At 45.6% G+C, this 17022-nt stretch overlaps 1 protein-coding gene across 2 annotated transcripts in view; it reads left to right on the top strand.

Moving 5' to 3' along the window:
- The first annotated feature begins 748 nt into the window (after nucleotides 1-748).
- RANBP3 (RAN binding protein 3) overlaps nucleotides 749-17022 on the top strand; it is a 114733-nt gene continuing 98459 nt past the window's right edge. For both annotated transcript variants that reach the window (XM_073598993.1, XM_073598985.1), the window contains exon 1: nucleotides 749-851. In XM_073598993.1, the coding sequence (XP_073455094.1) occupies nucleotides 830-851 (22 nt within the window). In that variant the 5' untranslated portion in view covers nucleotides 749-829. The remainder of the gene's footprint in view (nucleotides 852-17022) is intronic.

Raw genomic sequence — 17022 nt, 5'->3', positions numbered from 1 at the left:
AAAATTGCGTTCTTTTCAAAATTGTCCCTATTTTTTTGTTTATAGCGCAAAAAATAAAAACCACAGAGGTGATCAAATACCACCAAAAGAAAGCTCTATTTATGGGAAAAAATGGACGTCAATTTTGTATGGGACCCACGTCGCACGACCGCGCAATTGTCAGTTAAAGCGACGCAGTGCCGAATCGCAAAAAACGCACTGGTCAGGAAGGGGGTAAATTCCACCGGGGCTGAAGTGGTTAAGGGTAAAAGTTTGTTGCCATTCCACAAGTGGGCACAATTTTGAAGCGTGAATTGTTTGGTATCAATTGACTCGGCATAACATTATCTTTCACAATATAAAAAAAAAAAAATTGGGCTAACTTTACTGTTGTCTTATATTTTAATTCAAAAAAGTGTATTTTTTCCAAAACAAGTGCGCTTGTAAGACCGCTGCGCAAATACGGTGTGACAGAAAGTATTGCAACGACCGCCATTTTATTCTCCAGAAAAAAAAAAAGTATAAAATGTTTGGGGGTTCTAAGTAATTTTCTAGCGACAAAAAAAAAACAGTTTTTAACTTGTAAACAACACATTTCAAAAAGAGACTCGGTCCTTAAGTGGTTAACAACAACGTAAAACTGGCCAAAACCAGCTGAGCGGGCTGCAGCCGATAGTAAAACAACTCAGCGCAGCTCCACTTCCACGACAGGACGTAAGTGACGGCTCCTGTCATGCGCAATCCCAGTGTGCCGGGTGTGGCGGTTTACTTGTAGTTCCCGCCCAGTACAGCCCGCCCCCTGCCTGTGAAAGCTGCCGCTAGGAATTGTGGGTGCGGCTGAGGCGGTAAAATGGAGGACCTAGCAAACGAAGGTAAGTAGGAGAGAGCTGTGTTGTGTTAGTTGTGAGGCGGCTGATGGTAGACGTGCCTGGTACAGAGCGGAGGTGGTGTGCGGCTCTGTAGAGGCAGTGTGGCTGTAGCCGTACTCCTGTCTCTGGGCCGGTAAGAAGAGGTTGGGGGCGCGGCTCTGACGATCCCCTGGTTACTGCAGGCCTCTGCTCATTTGGGCCCTGTGTGTGGGGACAGTGGCCGCTCTCTTCCACTCTACTAGTATCCTATAGACTTGTGGAGGAGTAGTGCCTTCCTGGTGAGGTGTAAGGGGGTCTCCCACCATGGCTCACACACACCCACCTGCCACTGCAACTTCTCCCTCCACCTGGGGGATACCCATTCATGGCAATGAAAGTGTGTGTAAGGAGTTAGTAAGGACTCTGTTTACATTTTTAGGGACTTCTCGTTGTCAATAAACATGACTTAGTAAGTATTATAAAGGCCATGCACGTATTGTCCTCCTTCATGACTGAAGATCTGAACCCAAGGAGATGTAGGACAACATACACACATGTCTATACTGACTGCAGCTTCACACTGCCTACAGTAGCCAATGATCTAGAACCATAGAGTAGATGTTGAGTACTGTCTGTCTTAAAGTGGTTTTAGCGTGTTTTTTTTTTTTTTTTTTTTTTTTTCTACATTAAGAGGTTCAGGCTGTACGAACCAGTCAGACGCTCTAAATCCTGTAGCTGCTGACTTTTTTGACTGGGTTCACATATGAGCACGCAGCGGCTCACGGCAGGAGTCTGGTACGTCCTCGGTCACTGTTTCAGGTCCGTTTTTTGGCTGAATTCGAACCTGAAACAGACCAAAAAGATACAGTGTTCCTGTGCAAGACGCTGCGGAGATATGTGAACTGGTGTTCTGTCAATATGTGCCTGCCATTGAAAACGGAGGGGCACTCCAGCTGAGTTGCCGATCAGCTGGTGTGATGTCCCATAGCGCATTTGCACGTTGTAGGAGCCTTTTTTCAACGGGAGATCCAGTTTCTCGGGCACAATTTAATGTCATGCAAAGAGCGGAGGGACCGCATATTTGTCATTGTGCCTCGCTGTTACGCCGCGGGTTTACAGCGAGGCACAGTCTGACATCTACGGTGTCCCTCCGCTCTTTGGATAGCTTTCAGTTGTAGCTGTAAAATGGTATTGCCTGTAGAAAAAAACCCTCCAACAATTTGCGCATGCGCTATGGTGACGGCAATACAACTGGAGTGCCCCTCCGTTCTGTGCAGGCGCAGGCACTTTTTAATCGATAGAACATCGGCTCCATCCAATCGGCACTAGTGTGAACCCAGCCTTAATGAAAAAATGCTTACCTGTCCAACGATCCAGCGCTGTCCTCAACTGGGCTGGTTCTTCGCTGGTCTTGGAGTCCCTGGCTCTGGCATGTTTACTAAGGGAAGCCAGCTGTGACTCCTTGCAGCCTAACAGCCGGCTTTCTACTGTGCATGCTAGAGCTGCCCTGTGCTTTGTGACTGGCCCTGAAGCCTTCTGGGATCTACAAGGTGTCGGAGAAAGATGTGGGCAAAAGGGGTGGGGTGTACTTCAGCTCAGATTGCCTAGGCCAGTGATGGCGAATCTTGGCACCCCAGATGTTTTTGAGCTACATTTTCCATGACTCTCAACTACACAGCAGCGTGCATGAGCATCATAGGAAATGTAGTTCCAAAACATCTGGGGTGCCAAGGTTTGCCATCGCTGGCCTAGGCAATCTTAGCAGAAGTGGGAGCAGGTACCTGCTCCCCACAAAAAATAATGTAGCCAAAAATAGGAGAGCAGGTTGAAAAGGGGAACTTCCCTTTTGGGTGAAGTTCTGCTTTAAAGTGGAAAAAAAAACTTCCTATCTCCCCCCCACTTTTTCCCCTAAACACTTACCTGCCTCCTCTCATGATACAGCCCTGTCCTGTCTGCAGCACCGCTATCCCCTCTTCCTGCTCTCGCAGGAGAGACAGGCAGCTGTGGGGGCCATAGACTTCTGCTGCTGTCAGTCAAATTCCTGTGAAAAGTGAGAGGGTGCTTGGTTTACTGGCGCTGTGTGCGCATCTATAGAAACACACAGCCCAGATCAGGGGCATGCCTGCCTAGGTGCCCCTCAGGACACAGCGTGCTGAGGGAGCACCTGGAAGACAGAAGGAGCGGACAGCACTAGGGGATGACTTCAGAAGACAAGGTATAGGGGACGCTCTGTGCCGTGAAATTACACAGAGTGAGTAAGTTTGTTTTTAGCGCCCCGGAAAATATCCTTTACAATAACCTTATAGTGTTCACTTTTATGGGGAAAAATGTCAAGGTGGACACCCTCCTCACCCTTCCAGCCCCTGTTCTACTTACTTTCATGGCTGATGAGCTGTCAGTTCCAAGCAACCACCCCAGCAGCTGTGAAATCCCCGCTCTTCTCTGTGCAGGGCTTTTGGGATTGATCAGAGGTGCTCTGTGACGGAGCTTGCTAATTGGCATAGCTTTGATCCATCCTGGGAGCGCTGCACAGAGGAGAGGTAGAATAGCGGGGATTTCAAGTCACTGGACTGACTCCATGGACACTGACAGTTCAGCATCCTTGAAAGTAAGTACAGCAGGATTGTGGGCAGGGTGTATGATATTACTTCACCTTTACATTTTGTTTCTGTAAAGGTGAACTTACATTTTTTTTTTTTTTTTAAGAGGAACTTCTGTCCATTTACTTTGCCCACTCCCTCCAGCGTTGCCATTTTAGCAGGTGTGCTGAAGTGCTCTGCCCACTCGTTCAGCCTGGCAGAGTCCTTTGGCACATCTTCACACAAGAAGGGCATTTCCCATGCTAGGACGGCAAAGTTTAGGACTTTATAATTGGCGTCTTTGCACATGCACTGATATTCAAGTGGACATGTATGTGCGCAGGTGTACTGCAGGGCTCACGTGGAACCAGATGCCCCGCAGCACATCTGTGCAGCGGGTGGGGCAAAGGTGGTTCTTGCCTGGGTGAGAAATTGGTAAGCTCTGTTTTGTAGCACACATAAAAAAAAAAAACACATACTGTATATAAAATATAATTGATATCCCCCTCCTGGAGGCAATTTTAACTGGGTCTTCATGCAGTGGCGGCAGGGAGGTCTTCCCAGGCATGTGTTTGGCTGTCCCAGTGCTCCCAATAGTGATCTCCCAATCATTGCTAAAGACTGGGAGCTGTCTGATAGACAGCTTGGTCACTGTGCTGGGATTGCACTCTCAGCAACCATGAATGCTTATGTGCAGCGGGTGGGGGTTAAGCTGAACTGAAAATGCACAAAAAACATTTTTGCAGTGCGCCGCTCTGCACTGCAATTGTTAAAGTGTGCCCAAGAACATAATCTGATCGCATTGCAGCTTACCTGTCCTTAGAGGTGGTGGCTGCATTTGTTTTATTTATTATTATTATTATTACTTTTTTTTTTAAACTGGTAATTCTGTCATGCACTCGCTTCCTACAACCATCCTGTGCAGTGTTGTCAACCTAAGACCGTGTGTTAGGGTTATATAACACTATGCTAGGTCTACATAACCCCTTCTCCATAATAAGGGGATGCATTTTGTAGGCCACTGAGATAGAAGGAAAGAATGCAACCTGATAATGGTTCAGAAGCGGAGAGGTATCGGCTCACAAGGTTTCTGGCAGAATGAACCGCTATTTTTGTAAATTTATTTTATTCATTGAGTTTACATACATGTTAAATGCTCATTATAGCCTTAGTTTAGTCAATACATAAAAGGGAAAAAAAAAAATCAGTACAAGGCACAGTACTTACAGTCAATGCAAAGTGTCACTTGTGCTGACGGCTGCCTTTTTAGTTGTAATTTTACAATTAAAAAAAAAAATAAATACATTTTTTTTTCATCACATCAGGGACAAAAAGACCCCTATGTGATGATTTTTTTTTTTTTTTTTTTTTTATTTTTTTTGGTGACTGGTTCTCTTTAATGAGATATGTAGGGTCTAAAAGTCCATCTCTCCTGTTCTCCACTTAATGTAATGCAGTGTAGATCACACCCGGGACCCAGAAGTGATGTCAGAAATGGGGATCGACCGATATTCACTTTTTTAGAAGTATCCGTCAAAAAATTGTCCGATACTGCTTCAAGGGGTTTTACCGGGGTGATGCATGCATCTCCCCGGTACTGTTCTTTAGGGCGACGGTCGGCTTTATTGTAATAACAACCGATGCAACTCAGCAGCCGCTCGACTGTTGTTCGAAGCAGCGGAAGGGGATGTTTCCCCCGCCTTACGCCACTCGCCCAAGCTCTCCCGTCCCATCGGGAGGCCCGAGCAACCAGCCGGCATGTCTCCTGGCTGGCAGAAGACCCGATGCTTTGTTCGGGTCTCGGATCTAGTAATCCGAAAGCGATGTCGTAACATCCCTTCCCGGATTACTGGTGTCCTAAAGGCACCAGTTTTAAAAAATAAAGTATTCAAAAACGCCGATCTTGACACTTTGAAGTGCAGAAGATAGGTTTGGGGTTTTATAGACCCCCCCCCGTTTTCTCAATAAAGAGTACTTCACATGCCTATTACTGCCACAAAGGATGTTGACATTCCTTGTGACAGCACTAACGGTGAAAACAAAAAAAAGTGTAAAAAAATAAATAAATATTTTTTAAATGTACAAAATATCAGCAGGAAAGATGGTCGAAATATCGGTATTGTATTGGCACCAAAAAATATCGGTCGATCCCTAGTCAGAAACATGATGGGAAGGAGAGCGGACGGCCACTATTCTGATGCCAGGCCTGCAGATGGGCAAGCAGAGCCTGGGATACATAGCGGGGTGGGGGTACTTTACCCGTCTGTGTTGAAGAAATCAGGCGGCAGCAAAGACTCCTGAATGCTTCCACCTTACAAGTGAGCCTCTTGCCCGCAGCAGGGCTAAATGTAGAAAAAATATATACCTGCCCGGCGCCCAGAACTGCAGGTCCCACAATTCTTTGCAAAATGAAGATCCCCCCCCCCCCCCACAAAATTGTCATTGTAATAGGTTACTTCTCTCACATGGCATGTGTATACCACAAATGATGCCCCAAAATACATTCTTCTACTCCTAAGTATGGCGATAACACATGTGTGAGATTTATTCACAGCCTAGCCAAATAGAGAGGCCCAACATGCAGGGAGCACCATCACCTGTTCTAGGAGCATAAATGACACCTCTAACTTGTTGACTACCTATTACATTTTTGAAGGCCCTGGAGCACCAGGACAATGGAAACACCCACAAAATGACCCCATTTTGGAAAGCTAACACCCCAACGTATAATCTGAGGCATAATGAGTCTTTTGAACGGTTCGTTTTTTTCCAGAAGTTTTTGGAAAATGTGGGGAAAAAAATGAAAACGCATTTTTTTTTTTTTTTTTTTTTTTACACAAAGTTGTCCATTTATGATATTTCCAACACATGGCATGTACATAGCAAAAATGACACCCCAAAATACATTCTGCTACTCCTGAGTATGGCGATACCACATGTGAGACTTTTACACAGCCTGGCCACATACAAAGAACACCGTCAGGTGTTCTAGGGACACATAGCATGCACATACCAAGAATTGCATCCCAAAATACATTCTGCTGAGCAAAGGGTAAAAAAAAATTACCTGTTTTAGTAGCGCAGTTGTCCACAGGAGGATAGCACTGGTCCAGGCAGCAGGCAGGGACTTGGTCAGCAAAAGCGAACGCAATTGTCCAGGCAACAGGCAGGAACACTGTCCATAGTCAATACAGGCAGCAGGCAGGGATACTGTCCATATACAGTCCAGGGTCAGTGCAGGCAGAGATTGTCAGCAGTGCCAAAATATTGATCCTAGTAGTAGGCAGGAAGATGGTCCATCCATGTGGTGTGGTCAGTTCATGCGACAGGCAGAGGCATGATGGCATAGGTCCTACAGGCAGCAGGCAGAAGTAGGGCCTCGTTCAGGACAGAATGGGGACAGGGGTAGAGGCTTCTTCCACCCAAATCTCTTTGAAGCCTGCGAGTCTCCAGACCCTAATCTAGGAATGAGAAAACAAAAAAAAAAGTTTTCTTCATCCAGAAAAACAAATCTAGAGCCCCTCACATATGTGAGACCCCTGTGTTATGAATCCCACTAGTCCAGTGGCAGGGTACAAGATCAGTCCAAGAGGCAGGCAAAAAGGATGGTCAAACAGTCCAGGGTCAGTTCCAGATCAGGCAGAGGTATGTACAGAATCGGTAGGCAGAAGCGTGGTCGAATAACAAGCCAGGGTTAGTTACAGAGCAAGTAGAGGCATAAGAGGTGTGAAGGTAAATGGCAGGAAGTGAGGGTTATGTTTACCATACTTCACTAATAATTTTAGTGAAGTATGGTAATGGTGGAAACCGTCAACTATGCAGAAGCCTGGTTGGGAAGGACATTGGGGACATTAAAAAGTGGTGTCTCCTCTCACTCCTCCTTTGGTGCACACTCGGCATTTTTTCTGCCGTTTTTGGCCTGTTTTTCTGGGAGGGACTTTTTTCGTGAAAGTGGTGTTCGAAGAGTCTGCTCATCACATCGGATCGAATGGTTTCTGGTGGGCCATTCAGGAATACAAGGGCAGTGGTGATTTCCTCCTGGTAGCCAAGTGAGGATTTGGGGCTTGCAGTGGATTTGTGATAAATTACGTAGCTGTTTGTATATGGCCAAATTAAACAAATAAATTGAAACTTTTTTTTATACCACTGGTATGGTCGTTTCGTGGCAAGGTAGGGTTCGAGCGTCTGGTCGTTGAAGTCGATACCCCCCATGAACATGTTGTATTCGTGGATACATGTTGGCTTTTGCATTTGGCCATTCCTCCTGGTGATCTCCACGACGGTATTATTGTGGATTGATAAAAGCACATAGACATCCCTTCTGTCCCTCCACTTCACAGCCAGAACTTCCTCATTCCGTAAACTCGCTGTCTCCTCTCTTCTTAGCTTCTTGTTGACGAGGCTTTGAGTAAAGCCCTTGCGGTTCTTCCCTACGGTGCCACATGCTGGAGTGTTCTTTCTGTGAAGGTTGCGGAACAGGGGCAAACTAGTGTAAAAATTGTCCACATACAAATGGTAGCCTTTCTCCAGGAGTGGGTTTATGAGTTCCCAAACGACTTTCCCACTCGATCCAATGTATTCTGGGCAATTAGAGGAATGTAGCTGGGTGTCCTTCCCTTTGTATACCATGAAGGCATAGGTATACCCTGTAGCTCGGTCGCACAATTTATACATCTTCACCCCATAGTGGGCCCTTTTGGTGGAAATAAATTGTTTTATGCCCAGCCTGCCAGTAAATTTGACAAGGGACTCATCCACGCATATGTGTTGGTCTGGGGTAAACAACTGGGGGAAGATATCAGAAAAATATATTTTAGTAGTGGCCGAATTTTATAAAGCTTGTCAAAATTTGGGTCATTTCGGGGAGGGCACTGGGTATTGTCATTGTAGTGTAGGAATCTCATAATCATGAGATATCTGGTCCTGGGCATTATTGAGGAAAAGATGGGCATTTGGTGGATGGGGAGGGTAGACCAATAGGAACGTAGTACATTTTTTTTTTTTTTTTTTTTGGTTAGTCTCATACAGAATGTGAGGTCCAAAAAATGTTTAAACTCCTTCTCCACTGTTAGGGCTCTCCACTCGTAGGGACGGGCATAATAGGACGTTGGGTTACTTGCTATAAATTGTTGGGCATATAGGTTGCACTGGGCCACAATTGATGCAAGCATGTCCTCAGTAAAAATAAGGTTGAAAAAATCTATTGTAAATCTAATCTAATTTTCTGTGTCCACCTGGACTCCTGGCTGGGCAGTGAACGGGGGAATGATAGCGTCTCCTGAATTAGGAGGAAGCCATAAGGGGTTCTGAAGGGAATAGGGAAAGCTGACATGGGACCTAACCCTTTGGGACTGACAATGCGGTGCTGGTGGATGGCACTGCCTCCTCACCAGTATGCCTTCGTCTGGCGGGCGGACTCTCATCCTCCTCCTCTGAGGCTGTCAGTGTACCACTGCTTAGGACAGGCTCGTAGTCCACGTCAGAATCTGAATATGAGGAGGAATCCGAAGTGGAGAGCTCCCCGTTGCTCTCGTCGGCCGCAAGAATATTGTATGCCTCCTCGGCTGAAAATAATATTTGTGACATTCTTAGTGATGACAAATGGCACTGATGACACGTGACGATGGCACTGGTGACAGGTGGCACTGATGTGGCAGGTGGCACTGATGTGGCAGGTGACACTAACAGTAATGAGCACTGTGGAACTGTATGGGCACTGTTGGGCTCTGATGTGTGTTTTTACTGTGTTTTTGCAAAACGGCTGGCACTCACGATTTAGCACAGATCCTCTCTCTCTCCTCACACGCGGTCCCTGTGTGAGGAGAGAGAGCCGGCAATGAGAGACTATCTCATATGTTTACACTTGAGATTATCTCTCATTGGAAGCTCCGATCGCGCTGTAAACGGCCGCTGTGATTGGCCATTTACAACGATCTGTGATTGGCTGTGTCCAAGGGACATGGCCAGCGCAGAATTTCCCCGATGTGCACGGAAGTAAACAGGAGGACAACCAGGGACGTCCCCCCTGGCAATTGGAGTCCGCGCTGTAGCCGTCTTTCGGCTATAGCGCGGACGCCTAGTGGTTAAAGCATTCACACAATTTCACAGTAAATATCAGATAAAACAAGGTTCAGGAATATTCCTTTATCCCATTGTTTTGCAAATCTATGTACACTACAAACTGTATGAATCGGTTCTGATATTGCTGTTTTACTAACCTGACGTCTTATTATTCTAAATAGGAAACCTTCATTTTGTTTGCAAATATTAAAGCGGGGTTTCACCCACACCGCCAAAAAAAAAAAAAAAAATATTAAAAGCCAGCAGCTACAAATACTGCAGCTGCTGACTTTTAATACATGGCCACTTACCTGTCCCGGGGTCCAGCGATGTCGGCAGGGGACGCCGAGAACCCGCTCGGTTCTCGGCAGCTGCCGCCGCCATCCTAGGTGAGGGAATCAGGAAGTGAAGCGTTGCGGCTTCACTTCCCGGTTCCCTACTGCGCATGCGTGAGTCGCACTGCGCGTCCCCAGTGGTCCCCACTGTGCTGGAAGCTGTGTGTTCCCAGCGGACAGCGCGGTGGGGACGGGAAGAGGCATAGACTCCCATGGGAGTCTATGCCGGAAGTGGGTGCAAATACCTGTCTTATCTGCACCCCCCTCCCCCCTGAAAGGTGCCAAATGTGACACCGGAGGGGGGGAGGGTTCCCAAAAGCGGAAGTTCCATTTTTGTGTGGAACTCCGCTTTAAAGATTCTAACTACCAGCAACAATATGTCCTTACATTTAAAGAGCACCTGTCATTTCTGATCCATCGTGACAGTGCCTGTTAGCCAGCATCCACTCACCTGCTGCCGCCACGTTCCTCACCTTGTTGTGTCACTGCCATTAAAGTGAATGGGACTGTCGGTGAGTCCACAGCGGGCCAGAGGAGGAGCTGCTGCAAAACACAGAGGACAGTTGTTCTTTAAACATTATGATTTAAATCAAGCCTTTTTACTAGTGATTTAAATCGTTATTAAAATCAAATCCACCAAATTTAAAACCGCTTTAACTTCTAGCTTCCAGTTTTTGCCTTTGCCTCCTGTTGCTCTTTGGACAATAATTTGACATTTGTGGACTGAATAGAAATATGATAAATGAGATGTAGTGCAGAAGTTAGTTCTTTTTTGAATTGTGTATTTAATTGCTTGCTTGGCAATCTGCTTTAACCACTTCAGCCCTGGAAGGATTTATCTCCTTAATGACCAGGCCATTTTTTGCGATACGGCACTGCGTTACTTTAACCGACAATTGCATGAACGTGCGACATTGTACCCAGAAAAATTGATGCCTTTTGATGGTATTTGATCATTTGCGCTATAAACAAAAAAAGCGCAACAGTTTTTGGGAAGAAAAAAAAAAATTTACTTTTTGCTGTAATACATGTCCAATAAGAAAAAAATAAACTTTTTTTTCATCAGTTTAGGCCAATATCTATTCTTCTACATTTTTTTGGTAGAAAAAAATCACAATAAGCGTATATTGATTGGTTTGCACAATAGTTATAGTGTTTACAAAATATGGGGAAAGATTTGGGGACTTTTTTTTTTTTTTACTAGTAATGGCGGGGATCAGCGTTTTTTAGCGGGACTGACATTGCAGCAGACAAATCTGACCCTAAGTGACAATCTTTTGGTGACCAGTGAAACCAATACATTGATTGGTGCTATAAATTCACTGATCACAGTATAAATGGTACTGGCACAGAAGGGGTTAACACTAGGAGTGATCAAAGGGTTTAAGTGTTCCCTAGGGAGGTGCTTTCTGTCAGGGGGACGGACTGACTGGGAGTGGAGAGAGATCGCTGTTCCTGATCACTAGGAACAGCTGATCTCTCTACTCTCCAGTCAGAACGGGGATCCGTCTCCTGTGAGGAACGATCGTGGGTAGCCGGCGGCCATCGAGCTCATGCATTGGCCCACGCGCGCCCTGTATCTATTACAGAATGACGTACAGGTATGTTTCACGCAATCGAGCCACCTTGCCGCAATATATACCGTATGTGATGGCGGTCTTTAAGTAGGTAAAGCAAACCTGTGAACCTTTTCCATTCAGCTTATGAGCAAGGCAGACACTCCAATATGCCTACAATTTTTGTTAGAGAATCCTTCTCTTTATATCTGTTTTAAAGCCCCACTTGCAGTTAAAGTAGAATTCCATGATAACTCTAACTTATCTTAAAAATGCAACACCTTTACTGACTGCCCTGTGTAAGAAAGATGTATATAGTTTCCTATGTTCATGCTGCTCCAGTCTTGTCATGTGATTCCACTGCCCTTTGGCTGAAGGAGGCGGACTGAGCACTGTCCACAAATGGGCCATGGTAAGTCTGAGTGACGTCGCTGCTTCAGGCTTTACCAGCCATTGTCGAGTGCTCCCTCCTATCCCCTTCAGCACTTCTGGCAGACATGGGAGTATGTGCATCTTTCTAAAGCTGGCCATACCTGGATCAAAGTTTGCCTGGTTCAGCTGGAACTAGCCTAATTTTTATCCATGTATGGCCACTGTGTTTGAACTGATCGACTTCTGTTCAGCCGCCTTGTTGGGAAAAATAAACTATTGATCAGTACCACAGGCATTAGTCTACAATGCTGATCAGTGTACTCTGACAGCAGGGAAGTCTCCCTGCTGTTAGAATACAATAGCTAATGGGGGGGAGGATTCCCCCATCCACATCGAATGTGTGTACGGGGAATCCAATCACTAATTGCATACAAAAATTGACTTCTCAATGGCCAGCATTTAAAGTGGGAGTCCGGCAACCAATCCCTTTTTTTTTTTTTTTTTTTTGGTCAATGAGACACTTTGCTAATCCCAAAATAATACTCACAGTTTGGGTGTAATATTTCCGCCTCTGTCTGTTTTCGTACTGAAGAATAACTTTAAAAATATGATGCTGGCTGTTTCCATCTTGCTTGTGGGCATGTGAAGCCCACAAGCATTGATTTCCTGGATGCGGTGAATGCTGTTCATTCACAGCTTGTTCACACGCATGATCATTGTTCCCGCACTGAATCTTGGGAAGCCTGACACTAATCTCCCAGGAGACAGTGCGGCGCCGGGGAAAGGCAATAAACACGCCTACTCCCATGGGAGGAGAGACAGGAAGTGCCACAATAAAGTACAATATAAAGGTAATTACAGCGATAAAAAAAAATTTTGTGCGGCATTTGAACATCTATGCAATTAACCGAAGGGGGTAAGATTAAGTTAAAAATTTGAGTGGAACCCCGCTTTAACAGCAAGCATAAGTCTTAGGAGGGGTGGAGGGAGTATTGTTGAGATTAGTTGTAGTTCTCATAGAATCCTACTTTAAAGCCCAACTCTGGGAAAACGAAACAAACATTCCTTGCAGTGGGGATGTGCCTGTACTGCATAAGTTAACTGCTTGTTTCTGTCTAGGCTCTAGGGCAGTGGTCATCAACCCTGTCCTCAGTGCCCACTAACAGGCCAAGTTTGCAAGATAACTGAAATACATCACAGGTGATATAATTTACTGCTAAATGATTGCGGTATTCTAGTCTGCATCTCCCCAAGGTAATACATAAAACCTGGCCAGTTAGTGGGCCCTGAACACAGGGTTGAGGACCGCTGCTCTAGGGGATGAGAAAAGCACCTTTACTTGATCTTCCGTTCCTCCGGCAGATGGTGCTCCCCTCCACTCCGGTAGTGGACTGTTCCTCCGCAGTTCTCATGTCCAAGGCAGGTCTGTGGGCTCTGCATCAGTCTTGATGTCATCAGAGGACCTTAGACCACCGGAGTGTAGGGGAGAAGAGGCTGCAGGGACTGGTCTAACACAGCAGAGGATCAGGTATGTAAAGGTGCTTTACCCAGTCCCTGGAGTTCAGCATTAAATCTGTATAACCACCTCCCCTGGTGTTGACGTCTCTTCTCTTTTGGATCCTGAGAGAATCCCACTGCTGCAGAACCAGTAGGAAGTGTCCATCACCCAAAGAAGCAGCAAAAATGATCCTCCTTGTGTTTGGTGAACAGTATCCTCACCACTTTCTGAAAATCATTTCACCGTTAAGTACTCTTCAAAGAACACTAGTGTAAACAAGCCCGTTAAAAGGAACGATTTAACATTAGACCAGCTTATAAGCTAGTTTTTCTGTTTTGCTTCACCTTAACAAATACCATCTAACTGAAAGTAGGCTTACCTCTGAAATCGGACCTCTGAAATAAAACCTCAAAAATGTACACAGTGCTTGTCTTTCTGTCTCAAAACATGATGGCAAGCATCTTGTGTTGTCAGATTTTTAGAGAGGATTTGTAAAATTTGGAAGTGGACCTACCTTAAGCAAGCCATACATGGATCGAAATTCAGAGAGTCAGCAGGAACTGGCCAAATTTTGATCCATGTATGGGCAGGCTGGTTGCATAGAGGTTGAACTACCAATCGACTTCTGTACAACCAGCCTCTTGGATTTTCCCTGTTTGATCAACGCCACCGGCTGTAGCTGGCAGTGTTGATCAGTATATTCTGAGGATGGTGAACTTTCTCAGCTGTCAGAATACAATAACTAGAGGGGGTTGGGGGGGATGGTGGGGACCCCCCCATTCCCCTCAAATGTGTTCGCTGGTTGAACAAAAAAAAACAAAACTCTTCTATGTCCAGCTTAACAGGCATTTATTTGTACCGTGCAATATGGCAAACATGTCAGTTGAATAAAGTAAATGTTTAGCTTATAATTCCAATCAGGAGCAGCAGAGCACTTTTGCATTTCTGACAATGCCTTCTTTTAGCCTCTCTGGACTTTGTTATTCATATGTCACCCCCTGTTTCTGATTACTGGATTATGTTGGTGTCCTCAAAAGGCAGGGTTTAGGAACAGGGAGAGCTTTTCCACTGGTGTGTTGAATAAATGGACCTAGGCAAAAGACCTGCTGCAGAATGCCTACTGTAAGACCCCTTTCACACTGGAGGTGTTTTTCAGGTGTTTTAGTGCTAAAAATAGCGCCTGTAATGCGCCTGAAAAAAAGCTTCAGCTGCAATCCCAGTGTGAAAGTTCGAGTGCTTTCACACTGGGGCTCTGTGCTGGCGGGACATAAAAAAAAAAGTCCTGCAAGCAGCGCTGTAGGAGCAGTGAATACACCGCTCTTAAAGCGCCCCTGCCCATTGAAATCAATGGGCAGATCCGCCGGCAAAGTGGCACTTTGTGGGCGGTTCCAACCCTTTTTCGGCCGCTAGCGGGGGTTAAAAGCACCCGCTAGCGGCCGGAAAGCACTGCAAAAAATTATGGTAAAGCGGCGCTTTACTGCCGACGCCCTCATTTAAGAATGAGGTTTCCCAAGTCCAGGTCTGATATAAAATGGGTACACTGAATAGTGGATTTCTTTCAATTGTGACCATTAGGGTTATACCGATACTGGCATCGGTACTAGGCATTTTTGCGAGTATCGGTACTTGAGAAAATGCTCCGATACCGGAAACCGATGCCTCCTCCCCTCCGGCAGCGGGGTTTGGAGCAGTAGCATACCTGTCCCGGAAAGTTAACTGTGTCCTAGTGTTTACGGCTCTAAGCTATGTCCCGCAACTGAGAGCCACTGCCTGTTACCTGCCTGAACATTGAAAATACAGAACTCACCCTGTTCCAGCTTCCCAGCAGTGTCGGGTTTTGTAGTGGATGGTTCTTCTCTGCCTGTTTTCATGAAAGGTAACTGCCGGACTTCTCTGAGTCTTTGACTGGTGCGCAACGATCACATGCCGGCTGAGACAGCAGTGGGGGATGTTACATTACAGCGACTGGAGGTATGGTACTTATGTGGGGGAAACCTGTAAATCACTCAGCTAGTCTTATCTGCTTCGGAGACTGTCAGCTTTGGACTGTTTACTTTGCAGGATTGAGGGTTAACATTCATTTTCAAGCCCCGTGATTTGCACTGCTGGCATATACTATAGAAATGGCCTTCTGTGAGTACAGCATTTTAAGAGAGAGTCTCCCAATGACCCTCCCATCCCCATCATTTCCACAACGTTCACAGTCTATTCCCATCCCAACTCTCCTACCCCACAATCCCTATTTCACCCCAACCTCAACTACCCTGCCCTCACTTACCCCCTCTAGGCTCCCCCTCCCTTACCCTGGCCTCACCCAACTCCCTAACAACCTTCCCCAAACCACCCCACTACCTACTCTTCCTAGGCAATAGGTATTGGCAAGTACTTGCAAAAAAGTATCGGTACCCGTATTCGGTGTTAAAGTGGTATCGGCGCATCCCTAGTTTCCATTAAAATGTAAATACAGTAAGTTTATGAGCGTTTCGCAATACGAGCTGCTATTTCTTTTTTTTTTAACTGCTGACTCGATTCGCGAGAGTTGTCTCCCTAGATGAGCAGGATTCAAGCAAATGGGGTGTGCAGTACCGCATTTGGCCAGAGGAGTGGGGGCGCTGGTGACACTCGGAGCTGCTCAGATGCACTCCGTTACGGAGTGTTTCCGGTCTCCCCCCCCCCCCCCCCCCCACCTCTGGCCACATGCAGTACTGCATACACTAGCAGTCACTGTGGAATGAATTATCTGAGTTTCCATTGACTCCTATAGGGAAACTCGCTTTGATATATGAGTACTTTGGATTACAAGCATTCTTCTGGAACTAATTATGCTCGTAATCCAAGGTACCACTGTATGTTGCTAGAACCCCTGGAATGACTGTCTAATTCAGAACCTGTAGCTACAGAAACATGGCCAATGGTCATTTGACTAAGCAGCTCAGGATTTTGACACATGATCTCTGCTGAAGAGAGCAGATCTGATCTACATGTGATCCTTTTGTTCAGAAAAACAAGTGTTGAGGTATTTGGTCACAGGGCCAATCATTGTGGGATTCAGAACAGCAGTTCCTGCAAGACAGGAAAGTATTTTAGGTGTGTGTTTTTTTTTTTTTTTTTTTTTTTTAACTTATTGGGGGAATTATGGCTGTGGGTAGGCACGGGATTGAGGGACTTTATATTCTCTAGTGTATGGAAACTTAATTTGTTGGAACATGAGCTGATGAATAACTGTTTCAGTAATCATCTAATTACCTTTTGGGGTCATTAAAATACACCTGCCGTAATAAAAATGTGATGCCATTACTAGCCTCCTTGTTAATTTGTGTTCTCCCCAGGGCTTTTTTTGCTGGGTGCTCCACCTTGCTGTTTGGCAGGTGCCCAGCAAATAAACCCGCTCGCTTGGCTCCTTTCTTTATAAGCCTGAGACCGTTGCAAGAGATTCAGGATGGAGAGTGATGTAGGATTGATAATGATCTCCACTGTACCAAAAGAACTTGAAAGTGTTCAGCTTTGAGCCCTTTTAAGGGGTTGAGACTTCAGATTACAAAATAATCTAAGGAACCCTTCATAAGTTTATGTATACCAAGTTGTGCTGTATCGGCTTATTTGTTTTAAATGGCCTTGCAAAGTGCCTCAACACATGAAAAATGTACCTGCATGGTTTTTGGCAATGTAGTGCATTACAATGCACACCTGATGTACACTATAGTGCACATGTCTTTAGGTCTACTGTAGAAATGCATTAGTGTGCCAAAGAATGGCAGTACACCAGAGTATCTATATACCATGTGTTCCTTTTTT

The sequence above is a fragment of the Aquarana catesbeiana genome, linkage group LG01 (assembly GCF_042186555.1).
Source record: "Aquarana catesbeiana isolate 2022-GZ linkage group LG01, ASM4218655v1, whole genome shotgun sequence".
NCBI classification, from domain to species: Eukaryota; Metazoa; Chordata; class Amphibia; order Anura; family Ranidae; genus Aquarana; species Aquarana catesbeiana.
Note: the sequence above shows the minus strand (reverse complement) of the source record. Positions and strands in the feature narration are given on the sequence as shown.